Source organism: Erithacus rubecula (assembly GCF_903797595.1).
Source record: "Erithacus rubecula genome assembly, contig: SUPER_Z_unloc_3, whole genome shotgun sequence".
Lineage (NCBI taxonomy): Eukaryota > Metazoa > Chordata > Aves > Passeriformes > Muscicapidae > Erithacus > Erithacus rubecula.
This window is the reverse complement of record NW_027635944.1, coordinates 4,130,081-4,156,408: the sequence shown is the minus strand read 5'-3', so window position 1 is coordinate 4,156,408 and position 26,328 is coordinate 4,130,081. Positions and strand designations below refer to the sequence as shown.

The 26,328-nt window shown below is 38.3% G+C and overlaps 2 protein-coding genes across 10 annotated transcripts in view; one reads left to right on the top strand and one right to left on the bottom strand.

Moving 5' to 3' along the window:
* The window catches only part of MEF2C (myocyte enhancer factor 2C), a 131,566-nt gene extending 112,101 nt beyond the window's left edge, over nt 1–19,465 (bottom strand). For 5 of the 9 annotated variants that reach the window (XM_079331442.1, XM_079331448.1, XM_079331447.1 and 2 more), the window contains exons 1-2: nt 19,282–19,465; nt 8,791–8,889 (exon numbers count right to left, since the gene is read on the bottom strand). The gene's annotated coding sequence lies outside the window, so the exon portion shown is untranslated. Of the gene's footprint in view, nt 1–4,726; nt 4,962–8,790; nt 8,890–19,281 lie in introns of those variants that run through there. The other 4 variants (XM_079331446.1, XM_079331449.1, XM_079331443.1 and 1 more) reach the window with 2 other exon arrangements.
* LOC306814901 (uncharacterized protein) lies at nt 5,015–10,344 on the top strand (the record flags this gene model as incomplete). The annotated part of the gene is made up of 3 exons (XM_079331396.1): nt 5,015–5,129; nt 5,607–6,160; nt 10,178–10,344. The coding sequence occupies exons 1-3, from the start codon at nt 5,125–5,127 to the stop codon at nt 10,342–10,344; spliced, it is 726 nt and encodes a 241-aa protein (XP_079187522.1). The 5' UTR covers nt 5,015–5,124.
* Nucleotides 19,466–26,328: the final 6,863 nt, after the last annotated feature.

Below are 26,328 nucleotides of genomic sequence, written 5' to 3'. Positions count from 1 at the left end.
TTGAAAACTGTCTTAATACAGTTTTCTTGCTCATGCAACAGTAAAGTAATCAGGAACAGCAACAAAATATGATAACTATTCTTTGAGGACTGTAGTAAGCGAGCATGTTGCAGATCAATGTTTTCCATCTTATTTGGCTATGAGGTCCCTTAGAATATTTCAGACATTTCTATAACTGCATTTATTGCCTATTTTGAGGGCTTACTTTTCAAAGCATCCTGCTAGTAAATTTTTTAAATTTCTGTTTGAGCCTAATAACACATTGTCAAGAAATTTGATAATGCACATAGGAAACAAAAGGAGAGAAATGTACTCTATATAACTTAAACTTTTCAAAGCACAGCTAGGCAAAGCTATAGTGAAAGAAAATAGAAATGCACTTTCAATATCCATTAAAATTAGCCATCTGAATTTATGTGAGTCTCCTGTCTGATTAAAATAACACATACATAATTAAAAACATAAATATTAATTTTATGTGCTGCACAAGATGAAGAAAATGAAAGAACAATGTTTACATTTATGGTTGACTCATTAGTGTTTTATTATGTGAAACACTAGGAGGCATCAGTTGGGTAAAAAAAGGAGTTATTTTGAAATATTGTATGAAATTACCATAGAAGTTATCAGCTTTTTACTTTCATACTAGTAAATGTTAAATGCTGTAGGTTATAACTAAATTATGCAAATAGGAAAAACTCTCTTCTCACTGATAAATAACACATTTAATAATGTAGGGACAGGACTTAATTTCTTAGCTATTTTCAAATCAGACTACACACATGCAACACAGACATTAGTTTTACACCACATTACATTTTAAAAAATAACAGAATAAAGTAGGATTGTTTATTGTTATTCAATATTATAATTTTTTTATAAATCTGCAAAGCTCTGACACATTTTAGGCACTCTCCTCTTCTTGTAAGCTCTAAATATGGCTGAGTGAAGTGAATTTAGTATAGTCATAGGCACTTTTAAGAGCCCAGGCACTTTTAATAACTTTTAATTGTGATTACAGGATACTATCTAGACAAATGTAATTTTAAAAATCCCAGAAAAATAATCTAACACATTTGAATTGTATTTCCCAAAAGCAGGGTATTAAAAAGTTTTTATAAAATTTGTGTAACAATACTACAAGTGGCTGTACTTTCACTATAGTTATACAAATCCAGTCAAAACATCAAAATTGTTGAATTGCATTTAACAGTGACTAAGCAACAGAGTTATAGTTGTCTCATACAATAATCACTTAAAATTGAAGTGTGTCTTGCTATGCTGCAGCAATCAGCTTTTATCACTGCCCAGTCAAAATGACATGTGAACTGCCTAATCCTTCTTTTGTAAGGCACATAAGACTTTGTTGACTAAGACCTGGTTTTGTGGATCGCCCCTATAAGCACATCTGATTTCCTAAAGATGACAGATCTCAGTGAATAGACAACCTCTACTGCACTGCAGTCAATGAGACAGTGGCACTAAAGTGGAGGGCAGAAGAACACTAGCTTTTAATCACCTGTCCACATGTATCATTGATCATCAGTTCTAAGAAAATGACCTTAAAGCTGGTCAAAGGCCTCAAGTAATTACTTCTAAAAATAGTTTAAAAATTCAGTTTTTCAGTTTCTCAATTTTTCACTCGCACCATCAGTGTTTGCTGACCAAAGTTCTTCTGAATCCATTTTTCTTCTGAACCAGGATTCGAAATTGGATTTTCATCCTCTTCAAATATCAGAATTCTATCTCTGCTGTTAAGCTTAAAGTTTTCTACCTTTCAGAATTAAACACATAATTTAAAAAATGATACCTAAGTCATTAGAGAGCCTAAATGAGGATATAGCAAAGTTTTTCTGCTAATATCGAACAGCAATATTAAAAACTTAAAATGCATAACAAATATGAATGCTTCTGTTCTTGTTCAAGATGCAAAAGCAAGAACTATAAACTCTTTGAAATTACATAGCAGCTTGTGTAGATTCATCTCCATCATCAGTTTTTGAAAAAATACCAATACACCTTAGTTGATTTTTGGAAAAATTATCATGTAATTTTGAATAATTCTATCAAACAGGTAAAATGACCCTAATGTATGAAACACCATGCATTTTTTCTTTCAAGAACCTAATAACAATTAATGACTGCTTAATGAAATGTAGAAATAACTTTAGCTGTCTCTGAAAAGGAACCAAACTGTTCTGGTGAACAATAAATTAACCTGTTATAGAGAAAAGTAAAATTAAAAGAAATTAAGTTGATGAAAGTTTTCTATTCACAACTCCTGCTCAGCTCCTAAGTTTCTGTATAATTACTTTAATTTACTGAATAGTGAGCTACCAAAATATTTCTTGAGCAAACTTTTGTGAAAAGCTTCAGGAGGCTTCATTTCTCTTTGTCTGTAACACTTTATGTGGTGCGTGTTTTTTTTTTTTTTTCTTAAAAAAGAACCATTTAAGAAAGGTGTCTCTGGTTTTGAATATACATGTTGCAGGTAGATGAAATGTTTAAAAAAAGGAAAAAATTCCAGATCGTATATTGGAAGAAAATTTGTAGTAAGAAAGTATTTGAATGAATTTTCTTATTCTGGTCCAAAACTAGAAGCTCAGGAACATAACTATAAAAGACTTAATCCCCCACCCTATTCGTCATTCAGTATCAATTTTAATAAGACACTTAAATTTCGTTTTTTCTTGGTCAAATAATCTTAAGAGGATGCAAACATTATCTGATCCCTGCATTCTTTCACAGGACATAGAAAGTGACATTCTTTACATCTCTGTCCTGTGAAAGCTTTGGGACAGGCAAGAGGTTTAGTCTCTTTGGGTCCTGATCCTGTAAATCATTATCCCTGTGCCTTGCTCATTTTCACACGAGTAGTCTCAGCATTGCCCGCGGGACTAGTTGTGTAAGAACTCCCTGCAGGAAAGAACCTCTCCATGTTCAGGTCCCAGAACTATTTTCTCATACTATGTAGAGCATATTAGTATAAATATATATGAACAACAAGTTTTTCAAATAAAAGTGTGCGTACAACCAGGAACACAGACACCTGGGATTAAAGGCCATTGTCTTAAGTTATTTTTCGAGGAATTTTTCTGTTTCTTCCAAAAGGAGATAAGTGTGGGCAGAAGTTCCAGTATTAGGCTCATTATGAATTATGTACTCATTAATAGAGGAAGAATAATATGGTGGATATTTTTAAGAAAACTAAGAAAGTAAGAAAGTTTTGTGGGTTTTTGACTTAAAGTAAGGTCCTTGATATCCTGTGATAAATACAGTTCACAAAATAACAAATCCCCAGATAAATCATATGATTTACCATTTGAACTAATAATTAGTATGCATTTAATACAGAGGTGCTGAAGTACTGGTTCACAGGTGGTACTATATCCATGCCTTGCCAAGCTGCTAGGGATTAGTTATTATACTCCATTTAAATATCTTTACTCTCCAAACACAATAGCCAAGAAAGTGCCAATGAAAGGAATCTAGTCTTCTAAATAAGAAGTTGCTTCTAAAATAATTTATTTTTCATTCATCTTAAAGTTATTTTAAAGTAAAGATATGAAACTAGGACATTTGCCAATAAGGTAATTGGCAGATATGTGCAAGGAATATTTTGTGTCAAAGCTATTCTTTTCTGATCATCAGCAAAGTACTGGTAAAGTGACTTTCTCTGTTTAATTCTCTTAAACCTTTAGCCTTAAATTGTTTATTAAAGTATTTCTTTAAGTATGTAGTTATTTGGTAATAATAATCATAACACACAATAAAGAAAACAGGGCTTTTCTATAATATACAATGTTTAGATACCCACAATGATTCATTAAATTTTGTTTTGCACCACACTGCACTGCTTATTATTATTGTTGTTGTTGTTGTTGTTATTTTGGAAATGGGATGATTAGTTTCTATACTTGTTTTTTTTTTTTAATCAGGCTGACAGAAGGTCACACTAAGTTTTATGGGGAACAATAAGTATTATAATTACATAATGCAACAATAATCTTATAAGTGTCTCATTTACATTAAACTTTATCTTAGCCTGTGATTGTAGGGCAATTATGCCAGCCAGTTCTGTAATTCTGATTAGCTCCTTTATGCTAAAAAAATTTAAAGGTTACTGAAAGTAGTGTAAAGACCAAAGCATACTGTTCCAAAAGCAGTTTGCAGATCATTACTTAAGTTCCCACATAAATGCAAGGGTTCTTTCCATCTCAGATGTAAGTAATGCAGATGAAAGATGTGCAAAGTCATACACTTAAAAGCATGCACTGCCTAAACTCGAGACTGAAGAGCCTGTGAAACAACAAAGTTTAAGAGCATTTCACTGAGACAGGATTGTTTCCTTAGTCTGGTAAATCAGAGTGCAAGCACTACAAGGTCATAGCTTTCGAATCAACTAAGAACCATCTGAATCAAATAAGCTTCCAACACTTCATAATATCAAACACATAAATTATGTAAACTAACTTCATCAAAGTTTAAACACTTGTGACACTGAAGTCTGCAATAATTTACTACACAGATTTAACTGTTACTTGTTTAACAAATTACTTTTTAGCAACTGCACAATCACACGCTAAAAGTCTGCAAGAAATCTCAAACCCACTTCACATAAAATGACTGATACATGCTTCAAACGCGGTAGGAAATGTACCTAGCTAGGGCTTTTGTACCATGCCCGCTACATTTTATTCCGCGGCTGAATTTCACATGTACTTACATTGTAAACAGTTAGCTGTTTGGCTGATCAGGCTAGTCCTTCAGATATTTTCCTTTCATAGGGAAAAAGAAAAAATCCCTTTACTTCTTCCAGTCTTAAATATTCACCACCTGGTTCAACATGCAGCCGCCTTGAATCACACACACAACCTTCAAAGTCAATCCAATAAGCAGCCAGGAGATGCCTGGGGTGTGTGTGTGTGTGGTGCGCGTGTGTGCGGCGTGGAGGAGGAGAAAGTGGCTGAGCTGCTGGTCGGATTAAAAGTAACCGGACTCGTCCTGAGATCGTCCAGGAAGGAAGTGACAGCAGGCGAATGGGAAAAGGCGAATAGCTCACAGCCTTTGTAACATCGCGGAGGGGAAGGGGGAGGCGAGAAAGGGATTCAAACTACACGCCTGATGAGGTGTCCTTTTCTGCTTCTCTCTCTTCCTCCCTTTTCTTCTCTTTCTCCGTGTCTCTATTTCTCTACCTCTCCCACAATCCCAAACGAATGACTCTCTCCTCCCGAGCCGGAGTAATAATCAGTTTCAGTGTTGCAAAAAGGGGGCGGGATCAGATCCCGAAAGCGTTTTAATAAAACAAACATAGAGCAGCAGCAGCAGCGGCAGCAGCTCCTTGCCCCTCAAGTCTAAACTAGATTGATAAATTACTCCACTACACTACTTTAATTATGTATATGGTATGCAGAATAAATCACCGAGCATCAGCACCTCAATCAAGCACTTTTTAAATGATAATTGCATCTTGGGCGAATCAATCTTTCCATTCCTGACATTTTGCTAATTTTAGTTTTACGGTGGGGGTAATGGCATATGCCACACGCAAACCTAATGACATCTTTTTTTTTTTTTTTTTTTTTTTTTTTTTTTTTTGTACAAAGCGAAGACAAAGCGGCGAGCCGTTGCGTGTTTTCCCCGCCCGGTGAGGTCCCGCAGCGTGCGGAGGGAAGGAAGGAAGGGCAGGAGGATGCGGACCTGGGAAGCGCGCAGCGCCCGCAGCAGCGCAGCTGCGGCCGGTCAGGGCCGGGCTGCGGGGCAGTGACCGAGCTTTGCCCGCACCCGGGGACGAGCGGCGCTGGCTCGGAGCCTCCCTGCGAGCCGCAGCCCGAGGCGGCAGCTCCGGAGGGGCGGGCGCCGGGAGGGGGCAGCCGGCCCACGGCAGCGCCGAGCCCTGCGCCGCCTCCGGAGCTGCGGCCCCCGGCTCTGCGTCCCGCCCCCCGAGACCTGCCCAGCCCCTCGCACCTTGTCTGGGCTCGCCCTGCCGAGCCCCGCTCCGGCCCAACTTTCCCAACTCATCCGGCTCTGCGTCCCGCTGTGCGGGGAGCGGCTCCGGCGCAGCGGAGCTTCTCCCACCCGGACCCGCTCGCCTCCGCCACCGGGTCCCGGAGAGCCTCGTGTCAGCCTTACCCACAGAATGCAGCGCTGACAGCGTGCTGTGTGTGCTGCTTTTTTATTTTTTTATTTTTTTTTTTCAATTGGTCCAGTTGCTTCTAAAACTGGACTGAAAGAACTGCACTGTGAGCTTGAATCCAGATTAAGCACATGCAGTGATTTGTGAGTAAAACTGGATCTTGCACACACTTTTTAAAATTTTTATGCCGATAGCCAACTTTTTTGATCCTTTGGGAGGAGTAGGGGAGTTTGTAAAGGCACAGAGTATTATTTTTATGATAGATTAGGGTACTGGAAATAGGAACAGCACACGTGATAAAACCAAACGACAGAATTCAAACACAGTGATAAATATATATTTGGGTTATTTTAATACAAGTCCTTGGTCTCACAGTCTTTTCCCCTAGAAACATCTCATTGGGCCACTGACCTACTTCCAAAGTATTTGACAGTGAATAAATACTTCTCCAGTTCAACTGTGCTCTTTAAAACATGAATGCCCAAAGCACAATCAGAGCAGTACAAAGCTCAGGTAGTTCTAACAAGCACCCTGCAATTGCTCACAATGCAAATCCCTAGAGAATGCTGCAGGTCTCTCTCATGTCCTGGTCTGTCTGGGTGAGAGTGCACGACTCTCCACGCTGTGAAATGCTACAAACGTGCCCACACCAATAATGACAGTGATACTGATGTGCCCAGAGCCACCAGGCAATCAGATACAAGCCAAGCATACTGCACACGGTGGTGAGAGACACATATGCACGGCAGTGGCAGCAGAGCCTGAGAAACATTGGGAAAGAAATACTTTCTCAGCCTCAGTTCTGCCATGAAACACAGCAGGAAAGAAATACAGAACAATTACACAGGTTGTACCCTTGCTATGCCTCTTCTGCAGACAATTTTGGTCTCCCAGCATGGCACCCAATCCAGTAGTATTTGTATATTTTTAGTAGCAAAAATAGAAAATTATGTTAAGACTTCACACTTTTGTGCTCTAATTGAAAATGACTGGCATCTGCTTTATTTTGTGCAGGATGTGTAAGTTTTCTGGTGTCTGGTTAATTAGTAACACAGCCCTTCAACCGGCAAGAGAGAACGTGAGCACTGTCATATTATGAAAGCAAATTATTACAGAAAGCAAATATTTCAGAAAATAAAAGTATACAGCAGTTTAGAACTTCAACTACACCTCCATGTGGGCACTTGTGGTCTAATCTTTTTATAGTTGTGACCTTTGCATACTAGAGCACCTTCAAACCATGCCAAGTTTTTGTCATGAGCACAATTAATCAAATCCATGTAAAGGACATCTTGATTTTTTAAATTCAGGATTCAGATGCTAGATGGACAAACAGATATAAGGGGAGGGACCAGGATTTGTCACTCGTTCAGGGTTAGACAAGTCACAAATTTATGCAGCATAATTTGTACTGTTTGGGTGTTTTTGTTTTCCCCTCTTTAAATTTCAACTAAAAATCTGAAATAATTTCAAACAGTTAAACTCCTTTGTTCTGATGTCTGTACATGTACTGAATCTGTGCAAGTGCACCTTTTTCAAATTTCTGGCACAAGACTCAAATCTATGCTTTTCTGCTGCCCCCAGTCCATGTACAGGTCTGCTGACAATTTCTGCTCCCCCCCTCCCCGCCCAAATCTACCACCTGAGGAGTGCAATGTCTTAAACTATGAGCCATCAGTCAAAATGTAATAATTATACAATCAGATCTCCAAAGGTTTACTAAAGAATGTATCCAAGTATCTCTTTCCATTACAAGTATGATTACTTCAAGGTAACATTTCCATTGAAGACGATTATCAAAGTCCATTTTTGTTCTTTTGTGGATGCAGAACATATTTTTCCCTTAGGAGAAATGAGATTGCCAACTTACATCCTTTAATGGTGTTTAAACTGAAAGCAGCGAGGTTACTATGAAATGATCCACCTCCTTTGCATCTTAACCCTGGGCTAGCTTGGTTTCTATTTTCTGTCTAAAATTCTGCTCAAACCCATTCCACTCTACACCTCGCTTTCTTTCACCACCTCCCTATTTGCAAGAGCAACACAGTATAACTCTTCTTCCCATGTCTGGCTGCTTTTAAACTTGGCCCACGCTGGGTGCAGCTCTTGAAGAGAGCTTTATGAAATTATTTTAGAGTGAGCTGGGGCGGTTGCCACAGCAACCCACCCTGAGAGAAATCGAGGCTATAGATTAATCTACCCCACAAGATTATTCAACAGTACTCTATTTGTTCTTCATTCATTCAAAATATTCCCTCAAACCATATGCTTTTATAATGAACAAAAAGATATAAACTCAGACAATTTCAAAGATAACAGGGTTGTATTTTGGAAGCACAAATTAATTGCCTTGTAAACCACTGCAATGAGATGACATATACACAATTCTTTGCAAAATCGTTTAATTTCAAAAAAATATATCTGCAAGGTATGCACAGCTGACATATTAACTTTAAATTAAATGGCATGCCATTACTAAAATGGTGTTATCACCACACAAATCACACAATGATTACAGAAACCCTTTGTCACAGGTGTACTTGTAAGTATATAACACAGTAGAGTTTTGCTCTCCAGGTTTTGCTTCGAACAAAAATCTAAAAAAAATAAACAGTACTTGGTGATATTAAATGTAAAAAATATTAAACACTCACCACATACACCCTCTTTATTGTCAAAATCATCCGCCTCCAATGCTTTACTTAATCTTTTCCATGGTAGTTACTTCACAGTTTACAATTCTTGTTCGGCACCTTGGATGTTTAAAAGCACAAAAGTAGTATATTATTAAAATGCAAACCTTCAATGTATTTTAGGAGATAAATGAAGTAATTTCTATAAAAAGAATATGAATCTTTGCTGATGTGCACTTAGGCCTATCTTACTTGTAAGTAGTTTGACGTTTTCAGAAGCTGTTATAAGCTCCATCTAAATCCTACCTTAGTGGTGCTACACTATCAGTAAAATTACAAAACCATTGATCACATGCTGTACTTATCCTCCAGAAGGTATTTATGCTTTGACATGCATTTTGGAAAACACAGCCATCTCATTGTTTAATAAATGCCTGTTTAAAAGGCCAGGGTGAATTACAAAGTAGCAAAGCTTGGGATATTATTTTTTTTTCCTTCTATCAAGGGCAAGTACATGTGGACCCAACACCAGACATGCATCTCCTTGGGTCTGCTTTGAGATAGGCAACATCAGGTAGCAACAACAGAACTTATTTTCATCCCAAATATTTGTTTTTCTCTGCACCTGTAGTTGTGGAGATGGGGTCCCAAGTGGAAACACTTGGCCTTGGAGAGGCGACCTTTCTGGCCTGTGCCTCAAACCCTTGCACCTGCACACAAGATTGTAGGGGAGGAAGAAATAGGAATGCCCTATAGATGACTGCCTAGCAAAAGATGCTAAGAGTATAGAAGTGTAGATGAGATAGAAATGAAAGCAGTGTTCTACTGAGTGGCAGGAGAGCAGCAATATGGATGCCTGAAGGTCTTCTCCCTTTGTTAAGATAATGCCAGTTGCTTCAAATACCAAAGAGCCAGCAGAGACCCCCCTCCTGGGTCCCAGATAAGGTTTAGAGATAAGAAAGTAGTAAAACATGGTAATGTAGCGATTCCTATAGATTGTAGGTAAATGTTAGAGAATTTGTATCTTGTACTGGATTGGTTAGTGAAAAAGTGGCATATTCAGCATAGAAGGAGATTCAAGACTTTGTAAAAGGAGACCACTCCCTCTTGCTCTTACACCCTCGGACACCCTGTCGCCCCCTTGCTCTTGTTCCTGCACCCCTCACCCTTGCTTTACCCCTTTGTTATCTCCCTGCTCTGGGCCTGCCCTGAGCTGCGTCTGGCCGCTCCCAGCTGAGCCCTTTTCACCCACGCCCGATGCAATAAACCGCAAACTTCAAGACCAGAGCACAGAGAGCGCCGGAGTTTGTCCTGACCACCCTCCTACCACACGATTACCTCGGGCTTCTAATTAATAAATTAGACTCATTATTGACTCATTATTTCTGCGCGCTGGGGTGTCCCTCAGGGTGCGGGGACCCACGGCAGGAGCGGGGTGTAGTCACGACAGCGGTGCCCGGGTCTGGCGGCGCCGGGCGGGGCAGCGAGTGCCGGGGGTCCCGGGGATCCCGGGTCTCTCCATCGCCTTTGCCGGTCACATCCCGCCGGGAAGGCGGTGGGGGCCGGCCGGGCTGACGCCAGAGAGGGTGGGCCCGGCAGGGAGCGGTGGCTGCTCAGCTGCAGCAGCTGCTGTGTGGGACAGGCCGGGAATAGCGCAGGGTGGGGAAGGCCCGGCCAAAGGCCGCCTCTGAGGGGGCTGGAAGCAGAACGCTGTCCCGCATCCTCCGGCGGTGCTGCCCTCACCGCAGCCTGTTCAGAGCCTTTGCCCACGGCTCAGACCTTCGGAGCGAGTGGGTGTCGCCGCTGTGGGAGGCCGAAGCAGAGCTCTGGGTGCCCTGTTGCCAATGCGGCCAGTCCAGGGCCGGCTGCAGGGAGGGCAGGGGGTGGGTGCTCGGGGTCCCGGGCATTCAGGGCATGGGGGCTCGGGGTCCCGGGCATTCAGGGCATGGGGGTTCGGAGCCCCGGGGATTGAGGGATGGGGGCTCGGGGTCCCGGGGATTCAGGGATGAGGGCTCGGAGCCCCGGGGATTCAGGGATGGGGGCTCGGGGTCCCGGGGATTCAGAGAGGGCTGGAGCGGCCCGACACCCGGCCGGGCTCAGGAAGCTCCAGCAGCACATGGCAATGTCCCTGGGAAAGGGATGGATCGGTGTCCAGCAGGCAGGTGTTGAAGCCGTGGGGTGAGCGAGGTTAGACGGAGAACTCGACCAATAAATACTGGGCATTATCTGTTTCCAGCCTTTTGGAAAGACGCTTTTTTTTGCAATTTGCCACTCCTCCTCTCCCCACCGCCCCCACCGCCTTTTTATTATTATTATTATTATTTTTAATACATATATATAAAGGTTTTTTTTTTTAATGTTATCCAGCTGGTATTTTCAGGAAAGAGATTGATTCTAGAGGGGAAAAATGCTGCCAAATGAGTTAAGTCAACTATGAAAAGGGTGTTTGTTTGTTTGACTAAATTGATCCTCTTCTAGTAATCGGAAGTGTTTCATTGTTACTAAAGGCAGTCTCTGAAACTGTAGTTTGCAAGTTGCTGTTGTCCTTTAAATACCTCATAAACATCTGCCAAAATATATATTTTTTTTAATCCAAGATGTTTTTAGTTGTAATTTTTAAAAAACTGTTTTCACACTTGAGATAGGAGATAACTTCTTCATAGACAAATACATTTTCTTTCAAAGCTTAGACATTACTAAATTAATCCTAAAGAGCATAAAATTAGTATTCATGACTTTGTGGATGACAGACTGATATTAGGATTAAACCTATGTCTAGTTCTAACCACTCTTGCCACATAAGCATTTTAGAAATAAATAATTCTCAAGCTACGTATCTGTTTTAGTTTTCTTCAAAATGAGATTGAAATGCCATCCAAAGGAAGTTAATAGCTATAAAAATCTCCAGTCTCCTGCTTGGTGTAGAAAATGGATGCCACGGAGTTTATGTGGTGTGTTCAAAGTCCCCTGAAATCTGTTGAAATCCAGTACTCTGATGGGATGAGATGAGGAGCTAACACAGAAGCTCAGCCCTATGTCACTGGCCACCCAGATTCAACTTCTCCCTCAAAATTAATCTTTGGGCATGCTCTAACACCAGCTCCTGTACCAGCCACTATTGCTCCTTAAGCCATTCAAATGTACTTATCATGGTACACAGCAGCATTCCACCAAATCTTGAGTTTATACACACACATATGCATCTTGGGAGTATAATTTTTGTAGCCCATGATCTTATTTAAGGGTAAATAGAGGAAGAATTTAACCTATTAACCTCTCCTTTGCTGAGGTTTAAGAACTCCAAAAATGTGAGCCTAGACTTGCCTGAAAGACATACAGTGAAAGTTTTGAAGTTTTTCAGTGCTACCAAGAAATTGGCAAGCAAAACTTTAGTCTCAGACAAACTGAAATCTCAGTAACTAGTTTCAATTCTACATCCCTACTCCAGTCTCTTCTGACATAAAGTTAATTAGGTAAAATTTCAAGCTAAAATGGGCTTTTTTTTAATCTCCTTTTTTTTTTTTCTATGCAAAAATACAAAAATAGATCAAATATGAGCTTGAAGTGAAATTTTGGAATCCATTCCCCATCTTAATAGAGTTTAAGTACAGGAATGTGTTTGGAGAATAATTTTGGAAATGCTGTCATTTTCACAGACTGGTGTTTATCAGTCTGATAATTCTGCATCCTCATGTGCAGAAGCATCAGAATTTTATTTTTAAAGCAAAGCATTTGATGGAAGTACAATTTATTGTATGGTCTAATACATCTGTGATTAAGTCTATCTAGATTATTAAACAGCCCAAGAAATACAGTAACTTCACTATTCAACTCAATTGCTAATACAGAACTATTTCTCACAGCTTCTAGAATTGATGCAAAAGGAGATGACTTTGTATTTCCAAGTTAATTTATGCAGCTTTAGAAGTCTTAAACCTCTGTACCATTAGCTGTGTATTTCTAAAGTAGTTCCTGTTAAGGCAGTTCCTTCTGCTTATCTCCAACAGGAAAGGCTTTCATAAATTGTTTCAGGATTAGCATTAAAGTGAGGAGTACCTTTTTTATTCCTTCTACCACATTTATTTGTCCGTGTGATTGCCTGCCATTGAATAAGGAGAATCTCTCTGTGATCCAGTTTCATTTTGGGAAAATCCAGGAGGGAACTAGGAAATGATTTTTTTAGGATGCATGCTCCTTCTCTTTTCCAGAAATGGAATTGCCTGACTAAGGTATTGTGATATTTTCAGATATTTTGACAAAAAATGCACAACCCAAACCGAAAAATGATCGCACCCCCTTGCTAATTGTGTGACACTCAAGCTTTTGTCTATCCTGCATTGAATGGTGATGAGATACAGAAGCAGACAGCCATAAATGGCCAGAAAAGGCTTAATAAAGTATTCTGCAGCTGCTGCAAATTAGATCAGCATCTCCATCTGTGTAGACAATGAAATTCATGGTAATTTTGAGGGCCAAGCGATGTGGAGTTTTGTTTTGGATGAACCACTAGCCACAATTCAAACAAAATTCAGAATCAAACATGTTCTAAAGAGAAAAAAATGTTGGTCAACTTCATGTCCTGTTGCTGAAAGGCACTATGATTTCCCATTCTGGCTTTATTCCAATGTCATGCATGAAAGGCATCTCTTACAGTATTCAAAATTCTGGTTTTTTTCCTAAAAAATAATTTCCAGGAGTTTTCCACATTAGGCTTTGAGCTATATTTCAGATAAGCAACCAGCTTATCTGACAATTTAAATCTATTTCAGATTTTGCACCAGTTCCTGGAATCAAATTTGGAGTAAATGGTGCACAAATTTTAATGGTCAATGATCCAACCTGTTCTAACAGAGATATTTACACCATAAATTGGGCATACAATATAATAGTGATAGATTAGCATATGGAATGTGGGTATGAAGGTGTATCTCTCAGACTTTTTAATGCAGGTATGATACCAATGCATGCAGATACCAAAACTAATAAGTTATTGTGTGGTGGACATTTTGACAAAATGCACTGAGTTTAGGTGTTTTTGAACCTTTATGTGCTAAATTCATGTTTATGTTTTGTGTTTGAACAGCTCCATGCAAGTGTTGATCTATAAATACTTCTAAGTGCTGCTATATTATTAATGCTGTTGTAAAAACAATGATAAATACAAAATTTTATTAGATGATTTGGAGAGGCCTTTTGAAAATTGGCAGCACTTTTTGATAGGTGAAGAACTCATAATTTCTGTGACCATAAATGTGATTGCACAGTAGTTGGGTCAGCTTTTGGACTTGATTATGCACTGATGTTAGTCTAGTTACACCTTCCATGAGCATCCTGCTCTGGGGTTTTAACTCTTCCCATGAAAGTACTTTTAAAAGTTGATATGATTGATGTTAAAAGGAAACTAAGCCTCGGGTCATGGTTGGATATGTGTTTTGGTTTGGATGTATTTCATCTGAAATTGCCACATGATCCAGTTTGATCTTTGTACAGCTCCTGTATGATGCACAGATTTAAGTTCCCATTTCTGGTCTGTTATGTTCTTGCAAGTCTGCATCAATCAGACCAGCAAGATTTGATTTCATCAATGACTTTACAGATAGGTACCCTAACATGGCTGAAGGACAAGAAATCTGATTACTAAGTTGAAGTTCCTTCAATTGGAAATTATTATTTTTGTCAGGCAACTAAAAATCATAGAGACAACTTCAGGGTTTCCTTTTTTGTTAAAAATATTCAATTAACTTAATACAAATATATATTGAAACTTCCAGAACTGACCTGATAAATTGTTAGCCTTTTAGTTTTAAACTCACAGTAACAGATAAATATGTTAGGGTGACTGCCACATTTGCCTTTGCATTTTAAATCTACAGCAGCTGGAAGTTCTATGCAGTAAAATGTCTTTATCTCTGGATGTAACTGAATTGTTCTCTTTGCTGTTGCTCAGCTAAAGGGGCAAGAGAAAGGGAATAGGTACATGCTTGGAAGGGGTTTAGAAAATTTTCCAGCTCCTAAATGAGACTGAAGGGTTTTTTTGTAGTCCACATATTCATGTAGGGAAAGAGAAGATGATAGGAATATGGGCAGAAATGACTCAAGAGGACTGTTGCTAGTGGGGATAGACAAGTTAAGGATTTTTGGATTAAATTGAGATTCAATGAGGAGTCACCACATCCTTTCTGCAGATTAAACCTAGCAGTTTGGAAGCTATTTAAAGTGCCTTCTCCCAGGAACAAAGGAACCAAGTGCTTCTTTGCCCTAAGGGGTAACCAGTTCCCTTGTATTTATGTGGAAGAACACAAGCCTAGATCTCATTTCAGTGAGACTGAGGTGGAGTATTAAATGGCTAATGAATTGATTTAGTGCAAGGACACATAATTAAATGTTTTTATGAAGATAGGAACAATCTCATGATATACAAGTATCTTCTCTTCCCAGCCTTTTCTATTTTTTTCAGTGTGACTTCTATAACTATTGCACACAATAATAACTTTTTTATTACCAAACATTCTTTCTACAGTAATTTTAAATTCAGGAGATATTAAGGAAAAGGCTACTTGAATATAGTCACACAGGACTTTATAAAGTAAAGGAAAAGAATGAATGCTGCTGGAATCTATTGCAAAAGCTATAGGAAACACCCATTTTGCATACTTCTGTATTGTTATTGTTATAATAATAAAATAACGTAGACAGAAATTATAATTACTGGAGGAGAGCTTTTTTTGTGAAAAAAAAAAAGGGCCAAACCACAAGATAAAATGTAGTGACTCATGAACATAAAAGTTTGTTTTGCAGGACTAATCCTTAGCATTCTGGTATCATACTATTCAGCTTTTAAATTTTTTTGCCCTGACAGATGTTTCAGGGTACACTGCATCAGCTACATTAACATCAAATTGCACTTCATATGCTATAAGTACACGTGCAGAACTAGTAATGCTGTATAGCTATATTTATGAACAAAGCTGTTTTTGCTGGTTCATTCATTGTATTATTTTAATACTTTTTTAAACAATTATTTTTCCTGTGCAGTTATAGTACATGCTATCAGTGAACTTGTGTGTGTTAGCTTAAATCTAGGTGTTTATTCACTGCAAGCTGTGTTTTTTGAACTTGTTTTAGGATCCAGTGTCTTCAGAGCTATCCATAGAAAGCACTGTGCTTTTGTCTTTATTGAAGATTTCTTAATTGGTGCTTTCAAAGCTTGTCTCCTAATGCTTAGTTGCTTTCAAAGGGACAAACCCATATCTGACTATGCAACAAATTGTCAGTACTTTAATTGGAGCAGACAACTCCCATGAACAAACAGCTCATGTACCTGTACACCGTGACAAGGGCAACACTTTGAGACCTGTCCCTGTCACCTAGTTTATGGTCAATGCAGACTACAACAACATTTTTGAAATGAGATGGGAGGGTGGAGCTCCAAGCAGTCATTGAGAGGGTTGTGTCTGGGAATGGGGAGCAGCTGCAGAGCCTCCATTTGCAGCCACCAGAGCAGCTCAGGCAAGTCTCCAAGTGGCTCCCTATTTACCAGCAGAGAGGGGAGTTCACTGCTCCTAATGGTAGCCAGATCCTTTGATTTCTATGGTGAGTGTCTCAGACCAATAACCAGTTAATTTCTGAACACCAAACATTAATTAATGAAAGCCCAAGAAAAAAGTTATATGCCTTTTTTTAGGATAAGATTTTACCCACTGTACCAAGGGGAAAAGAATTATAAATTTGAAGTCTATATATACATTACTATATATGTTTGTACATACACACACTTTATATGCACTTTATATATATGTATATATTTTTCTATATAAATACACATACACTTTATAATTCAAGCATGAAATGGTAATTTTTCATGTTTAAAATACTGTTGTATATATTCAATATCATTGTTGATTTATCACACATCTTATCTTCTTATTTGCAACATTTATATGCAATTTCATTGGTCTAAGTGGAAAGTGTCCATTTTTTTCCAGTGTAAGTATGAAGTCATAAGATTCTTTTAAAATACCATGTAAGTGTATATGAAAAAAATTGAATTAACTTTTGTAGAACACAATCTGGATTGTGAATCTCCTAAATTGAGATTTTTACCAAAGCTTTATGGTTAAATCCCATTTTTTTGTTTACATGCGTTATAGAAAAACAAACATAGGTGTTCTCCTTTCACTAAAACTTGGATTTGCTGGAAAAGGCTAATGTGTTTGAAAGCTGAGATACATTTTTCAAGTGTAGCTTTGCAAAATAATTTAAAAAAAAGGTAGTTGTAGAATAAATTGCCATTGTTCACAAAACTGACCACAGAGCTCTTAGTTAATAGGGAATAGTTGGTACAAAAAATAAAAGAATCTACCAGGCAGTTTAGGGGTGATTCTAACTGAAATAAAGTTTCAGTGCATTGTATTATGTTTTTCTGTTTCTTAATCTCTCAATATATCATTAATAACAGAAATATTTCAGAATTTCACTTAATATGCTGAAGTCTGTTGATGACAAAAATAAGAAACCAGAAAGACCTATTAAGGGCACTCATTTAAATTTAGTGATCTAACTTATCTAGTGATTAATCTCTTCATTTTGAAATGTTAAACAACCTTTTCCTAGAAAAAGAAACAACTTTAATTTCACAAAATACTTTTCCCGGTGCAGTGAAATATAGAGTAAATTACCTGGAATTTCATGCAATTATGCAGGAGTTTGTCACACTGGTTACTGTTTTTAAGCCTTTAAAATCAATACAGTAAAATGCTGATGAACTTAGAGTGAACAGAACTGAAGGCTCTAAACTATGGGCTGCATGTTTTTTCTTGTTTTGTGTGGCATGTGCTCTGTCTAGCTCGCTTCAGGAATTGCCATTACTATTACTGACACCGTATGTAACAATGCTTGATTTTTATAACCAAGGGGATTTGGCTTCCTTACATTACACATTATCTACAAAACAGTAGTTTTACAGGCACTGCCCATTTTAAAGGCAGCTCTGGTTTTGGAGGTTTTGTTTGTTCTAGATTTCATACTTGATTGGAAAATGTGTGTTCATATTTAGATGTTTACGATTTGACTACTAATGCTTTATCGTGTTGGCCTTTTATTCACACACACAGTAGAATATCTTTGCAGCAAGCAAAAATTGTGATCGTTTTTACACAGCACATCCCAGAAACAGAAATAATCTCTTCTCCATTTTCCTGTCTATGAGAATGAGGAAAATGGATGACAACTATGCTGATCTGCTCTGCTGAGGCAGGACTTCCCTGTCAGCTGCACGGGTCCCAGACCAAGCAGAATAGCAGAAACAAAATCAAAGATCAGGGATGTTTAAAAGGGCATTAGTATTAAGGTATTATTATTCAGACTAATCTTAGACTACTCATTGCTGATATATCATTTATTTTGATATGTGGGGAAGACCTGCTACAGAAATAGTCCAACAGTATGTTGACGTATGATTCCTTTTTCTCCCCCGTTAGTGTCTTCTATGCTGTGCAGTGACTTGTGACTATGGAATCTGTTTACTGAGAAAGATTCATATGGTTAAGTTTTCTGTCTGTTTACTCACTTAAATAAATGTTTTCAATTTAACACAACAATTTGTAATGAATACTGTGAAACGCAGTTAAAAGAATGAGTTCTTGAAATAGAAATAATAATAAAAAATGCCTTTCTCCTCTCAAAAATATTTATTTAAACATGTGGTCACATTTTCCTGCATTTTCAAATTAATTGCAATCCTATTATTCTAGGAAAAAAAAAAAAAATCTCCCCCCCCCATCATCTAATTTTCCAGTTCTTATGCAAATTATAGAATACACACACAGCCATAATTTGTGGTTGTAAAACAACGGAATGTGTAAATTCATGGTATCTTTAAAAAGCACCATGTCAAGCAGTGCTCTCATGAAACTACTTCTATAGTTTACAATTTACATTTCACTTTAGTATAAGGCCATGCATTTGTGTGATAAACCTTTGATTGTCTTGTAAAATGCTCTAAACAGTATTAATTTCACTCATTTATTACAAAGGAAACTTAGTTAAGGTTCAGAAGGAATTTCTAAGCCTCAGAATCACTGCTGTAGCTCCAAATACTGAGCAGTCTACAGACAACAAATCCTTTTGATGTATTTGGAAATTACCAGGATAACTCATTTATTTTGAAGAGGCAGATGGAGAGCACAGAGCACACTCTCAGCCAGCACTGTCTAGCTTCTGCTGTTCTTCATGCAATCCTCTATGTTTTTCCATTCAGAATCATAGAAACAGTTTGAAAGAAAGTGACTGTAAGTATCCAGTTTAAAGAAACTTTTCTTGGCAACAGAAGCTAAAATCAAGCACTGCACCAAGTTAAATGCAATGCTACAAGGCCTATCTGCTTTGTCTACTCGAAAGCTTTGTGAGAGTAACCATGAGCCTGGAGCTGAAATCACCCAGTGCTGTGGCAAGCAAAACATTCCAAGGACATCGGAATAATTACTTAATATATTTTTTTCTATTAAAACTCACCAGCGCCCTTCTTCTGCTTCTCCAGGAAGTTGTACCCTTCAGCACCTGCTGAGGGCTTGGTTGATCAAAAAAATCAGGTAAAAAAATTCCTGTAGAATAAAGCCAGACCAGCTGGCTTTGAAGAGAAGCCCCCCAGTTTGGGTTGTGCTTGCCTCACTCACCCTCTGCTCTGCAGACCCAGGCTTTTTCTCCTTTGGATGTTGACCTGTAGGCTGCATGATGTGCGTGCACAAGTGTCTGGCAGGCCAAGGTGCACCTGCTTCTGTCACTCCCGAGTAAATTTAGCTGTAAAAGGTATCACTGACAAGCAGACCTTTGTCAGTGCTGGCAAACGAACAGAGGGTTGCCATCCCCCTTCAAAAGTACTCTGCAAGTTCAAATGGAAAATATCTGCTCTGTCGTATTATCCAGTATCCAGGAATCGCTTCTTCAAGAGGAAGGAGGACCAAGAGGCTCATGTATGGCAAAAAAGTTCCCTCCTTTAAAAAGATGTTAAAATTACATTATTCCAGGAAGAGTCTATAAACAGGATGAGGCTGTGTTCTCTTAATTGTGGCTGGAAGAAAACTTGTTTTAAAAGGGGACACAGCACACAGAAATTTAAATTCAGGTTATTAAATTGTGCTGTTAAAGTTGATTATCTTTCTCTTGCATAACTCATTGGACTTTTTATCCAAATTAGCACTAGAAAACTAAAACATATCTCATAGAAGGTATTAATCTCATTCCCAAAATTAAGAAGAATGCAGAATTGAGAGTCTGAATTTCAAAATCACGTTTGTAGCACTTATGCTGTCATAGTCTAGGAATCAGCCAGTTTTAAAGTGGGACCTAAAGTGAATGGAGGCTCTTTGAGGGAAGTGATCAAAACTTGTTATGCTTGTCCTTATTGAATATTTGTAATTTATTCATAGTTAGGGTATTTATAGTTCATATCTGCCCTTTGCTTTTCTTTTTCCCTTTTTTCTTCCTGGAGATGGCTTCTGGTAATTGAGAGAAAACAGTATAATTTGTGCTGGTGTGTCTTCTCACAGAGTTAAATAAAGAGTCACCAACATAGGTGCCAGGACTGGGGGCAGCATACCTAGATACCCCATTTTCCACTTGAAAACTAGGACATAAATTTGACTGGCTTTAAAGAAAAAAATTCAGTGGTGTCTACTTTGCTCTAATATGGTATTTAGAAGGAGCAAAGTGTTCCTTTCTAACAAATGAGACAAAAATTGTGGATCAGGAGCTCTTTGTAAGATAAACAAGGTTCCTATTTATTTACTTGTATAAACAACCACTCACCAAGCTGTATGTCTCTGCAGGGGCACCCTTTCAAATAGGAACATGGACCTTATTGGCATCATCTTGTATCCATGGAAACATTTTAAGTACCTCTCTTTCAATATGTGCTTCGCTTATTCAGGGTTCAAGAGCTGAGTACCGAACAAGTGTTTTTGTTATTTTCTATGTGGAAGCTTGGTTCTTGAGGTTTGTATCTGTCATAATAAAGATCTTGTACTTTCATAATGTTTGATAAAATCAAGTGTTTCATTTCTAGCCTCCTATCTGCTCTATTCTTAGATTAAAATTAATGTTCTAAAAGTCCTAATGAATGGAAATTCTGAAGCTTCGTGTTATCCTTTACTGCTTGAAAAACAATGATTGTAGTTCACATTACCATCAGACTTAATCACTGTTCTCATTGCATTAAAATAGTCTGGTTTTCTGTATTTCTGAAAAAGGAATAGGAAAAATTAATAAGAAATCAGACTATTTTCTCTTGGCAACAGCATACCCACTCATGTCACCATGTAGTAGGTCACAGAAGTTGAGAGCTTAACAATTGCCTTGAAATTGAACCAAAAGATTGAAAATAAAGGAGCTTATTCTGAGCTTTTACACAGAAATGACTGGAAAGCAAAATAATAATTTTTCTTTTAAGATGTGTCTGCTGCACTACTTAGTTAAAATATCAAACCATAGAGCTAAGAGAAATAAGGGATTTCATGTCTCTGTATTTCCATGCAGAAAAAGAAACATTGGCATGAACTACATTTATTCTTAAAACCATCATTCTGAAGAGGGTCCTTTGCAGATCAAATGTAGTTATTTCAATACTGCCTTGGCTCAAATTCAAAACTCTCTTGCAATTCCACCTATTAATTGCTACAACTGTTGCTTTTAGTGTACTTTGATTTAAAATATAAGAAAATGAGTTATTGCTATCTGTTAGTTAATTTTGTTTTTAAAAAGCGTTTTCTTCACCTGAGCCAGGCTGAAATGATAAAATACCTTGCTAATTACAACTGCTATCAGAAATACACATTTCTTTCTGTAAAGATCACTGAAATCCTTCTGTTTAGAGCCTTGGCTTGCTAAGTATATATCCCTGCATATAATTTTCATTTACCACTCTTACAGGTTTTATTTGCCACGTTGTGTCCACAGCACAGTCCCTGATGAGTGAAGATGGCACAAATGATTTCTCCATGATTTAGCAGATGATTAGGCTGGAACAATATTCACACAGAAATTCTGTAAGACTTTGCTATGTGATAAAAATTGTTACCTTTTTACACGCCAGATTCTCCGTACCATATTTATACCTTTATTTATGGATATCTGTTTACAAATGTGTAATCATTTTATTTAAGAAGTATGATCATAGCGTGGGCGAGCTGGAGCTGCCTATCCCCCGTGAAAGCCTCAGTGAGTAATCTGGCTGTGGGCTGGCCTGTTTGCTCTGCAGATTGCCACATGAGACCTAGGATTGTGATTGCTCTCAGGAACTTTTACTCTGAGCCAACTAAGCATATCAGAGAGGTGAAACTTTCAGCCTCCAGAGAAGGAAGCAGCGCACATGGCAATTTTTTCATTTCCCTTTCATCATGCCCCTGACCATGTTACAAGGTCAAGGTTACTGGGGTACTGAATGGGGAAGTAGAAAGAGAACCTAATCCCAACTCTGTCCTCTGTGTGTTCAGCCTGAGCTTGATGAGGAAGCTCTGATCTTGCTTATCACCCTGAAAAAAAATTGATCTACACACTTGAAGGAGTGCTCAGGTACGTTGCAAAATACACTGAAAGTTGGGATAGACTCTGCTGTTTTGACATGATGGAACCAAAATTTGCCCTGTTCACTCTATGGAACTGGTAAAAATCCAATTCTTTCTAGCCACAGATCCTGGGGAAGAAAGGAATGAAGAAAATTGGTAGTAGTGTGTCTTGGGCACATAAATCTTCATCTAAGTAATATTTTCTCAGCTTTATGATTTTTAGCTTTTTAATCCAATATGTCTTTTTTGATTTTTTTTTCCTTAGCATTTGTTAAAGAATCACTTCCAAAATGCTAGAAAGTCAGCCTGAGCATATTGCAGATAAAATCTGTCTCCCTTCTCCATCACGCAAAATAGAGATTCAACATTTGGCCTATGTTCAGTTTTTCAGGTGCTAAAAAGCTATGACAAAACTGCACAGACCGTATGATAATGGGCATATTATACAACTCTAGATCATCATATGCCTAACTTATTATTACTATTTTAGTTTTCCACAGATCACTTTTCTAGCACCATCAACTTAGGCTTGCTTCAGAAAAATAAAGCCACATTGAATGGTTTTTGAATTTATAGATAAAATACAAATAAGTAGGAAAAAAACCCAGGAAAAAAAGAATATGGCAAAGGAGTAGTATTGCTGTGAAAAGAAGTGTGAGCTGAGTTATATGAAGACTCTTATGGACCATCAGCAGACCAAAATTTAGACAAGGAATTTTCCAAGGAATAAAATAACCTCCTCTTATTTTTGAGCTATCGTAGCAAAAACACCCTTAATTTCTGACCCTTCCATGCCTGAAGCATACCCAAATGAAAAGGACTGAGAAAGAAATCTGAATGACTGAAAAGCAGCTATGCTTGAGGAACATGTACACAACAAAATTGGCTCAAATTTGAGCTAGAAAAGGGGTGGGAGTCTGCTTCCACTGGTAAAAGCAGAGATTTTCCAGGAAGAAATTACACAGTTACAGTTGCAAGATTATGGAGTGTGAAATTCCCTGTTCACAAATTTACTCAAATAGGTGCAATACAGCAGTAAATCTACAAAGGCAAATTTGCATGTGACCTCCCTTCTATGACTGTGCAAACTCTGACAGGACAAAAGATGTGAGAGAGAGAGCAATGTTATGTAGGTTTCCCTGGTGCAGAGTAGGAGCTGAGATTGTTTTCCCTAAAGACAAAGTAAATTGAAAGGTATATAGAAAGTAGAGGTATGGTAGGAAAAGGATGAGTTTAGCTGCAGCATTCTGAACAATTTTGAGAAAAGGATATAGGGCAGGGTTATGATAGATAAGTTGAGGTATCTGTCCATTTAAGTGGTTGTTAGCAATGGTGATGAGCCACTTTTCACAGAAATGAATAACTTTATTTAGGAAAGAAGTTGCACAGTAAAATGTTGGATATAAGTTATGAAAGACTAAGTTATGAAAGATTAAATGCAGTGAGGTAGAGAAGAAGACAGAGGGAAGAGTTTAGGTAGGAATAATTCTGTTTGTGGCTGTTTGTAGGCAGAGGCATATGCATGCTGTGCAGATTTGGCATAAATGTAGCTGAAGGCAGGAAAAAAGGTAATCCTAGTATTACAGAATACCAAACTGGAAGGGACTCAAGGATCATTTGGGCCAACCCTTCTTGGAAAAAGCATGTCTATGAGAGTGGGAGAAAAAGAAAACTTTGGAACATGCTTCTCTAATTTTCTGGTTTTGTGCCCTAAAATGAAAATAACTTTAAAAAAAGAAAATTAAAAGAACTGTAGGAGAAGGATAGATGAGAGAATGAGAGAAGAGCCTGATTTTGCTGCGAGTTACTGGTTCTGCTGAAATACTGGGACAACTGATTCCACTTCTGTACAAGCATCTCAAGTGCTACTACTTGTAGATTTGTTTAGAACATGTAAAGAAAATCTATGTAGTCAGAAGAAATGCTTTCTGATGCATGCAGGAATACTGGGTAGACAGTGTGCTGGTGTAATTCAATATGCAGAGGATAGGGGCAGTGAGGGAGGAGATGGCACTGCAGAGCCCACGTTTGGCACCTCATTCAGAGCAGCCTCTGCTCAGCTGTGGGAAGGCTCTGGCGCTGCCTCAGCTACACAAGGTTCACAAAGATACACACCAGGTTGTCCTGGTTTGAAGGACAGGTGTCTGCCAATAGAGGCAGAAGCTTGTCTTTGAAATGGAGAATGTAAACCTCCTCTCTCCAGATTATTATGATTTGGTAATTAAGGGGCTCTCAGGAAAGGCAAAGATTTGGGAATAGGAATAACAGTTCTTTACTAGGAAAATTAAAAATAGAAATACAGTATTACAAAGAACAATCCCAAACCCTGCCAGAGTCAGAATCCAAGCTGACACCCGTCAGTCAGTCAGGGTGTTGGCACAGTCCCATTCCATGGTGGCTGCATCCTCCTGCAGTGGCAGATGTGCTTCAGCTGGAGCAGTGTTCCTGGAGAAGGTGCAGTTTTCCTCTGAAGGTCCAGGGATGATGTGGAAAGGTCCAGCTTTCCTCTGGAATCCAGTAGAAAGAAGGTAACTTGCAGTCCAAAATCTCAATTTTTTATTTAGGTGGGGAATGCTTGGCTCCTCCCCCTGGCTGGAGCATCTCCCAGTGGGATGATGTAATTTATCAGTCACACAGTGGGACTGAATGGGCCAGCAGCAGATGATATCTTCCTGAAGGGAGGATGGGTTGTGGAAAAGATAAAGATGATTGCCCCAGCTGGTTTAAAGATAGCCCATTAGCAGATAATATGTGCCAGGAAATAAGGAAATCACTGCCCCACCCAGCTTCAACAGATGGGGATAGAATGAACATTTCTGGCCACATCGACCCAACACACAGGTGTACCTCTTAGATGACAGGCTGATGAAAGCTTGTTCCAGAAATTACAAATACCTAACTTGCAACAAACCCATCTTATTAGATTGTCTCACAGTTAAAATAATAAAAATTAAAAACAATTTTTAGATAGATGTGAATGCATCTATACTACTGGAGTGAAAGAAGTGTGAGCAGCTGAAGAACTTGGTTATGTTTATGCCATTATTTTAAATGTACTCCAGGATTCTGTCAACAGAGAAAAGACATGAGAACTTCCCCAGGAATGTTTACTGCAGGGCAGTTAACACTGATTATGAGTTACTTTAAAGTAATAATTTAATCGTGACCTTTTCTGCCAAAGTGTGGTTTGTTACAGATTGATCTGTTATTTTGTATAACTCTTTTACATAGTAATTGCCAGTATAGTTGCCCAAGAATTGAAATGTAAATATGATAGGGAGTGATTCATAGAGAATATCTAAAAGCAAACTGAAACCCTCAAAATGTTACGAGCTTTTAGAATGAAAACATTTTAGTGCAAATCAGCAATATGGTGTATTGTCAAATTAATTATTTGAAAAGGAATATTTATAATAAACATTGGAAAGGATCAGTGAAATAAGGGGTTTCACTGAACATTCCCAGTTTTGTGTAAAAATGATTCAACTTCTCTTCCCACAAGTAATTTTTCATATTCTGCTGTTGTCTCCCAAACATATAAAAGCTCCAGTTTTATAAATACACTCTCTTCAATAGATAAGAGGTTTATTTTGCTTTTGTCCTGGTGACTACAAAAGATTCTTACTAATAAGTGAGTAAGTGGGCTGCCTTCTTTTTTAGTACTTTCATTCTATATGAGCAGCTGATTTGAAAGCTACCACTTGAGGTGGTTCTGGTATCACAGACATACACAAGTTGCATTGAGATTTTCATTGTTTGGAAGTTGTCATATTTCAACCATTTAAATTTAAAATTGCCATTTTGGGGTATGTGCTTGTGCAGGATTTTCTGTGATGATTTAGCAGTAATTTGAAATGAACAGAAGGAGTGGTATTTTTGATTATATCTGTTAAAGGAACATGTAAAATGGGGATTGCTAACACCTACAGATTTTTGGAATAATGGAAGAAGTTCAGGGATAGGCTTGGTAAAGTACCTGCTGCCTGCTCAAACAGCACAC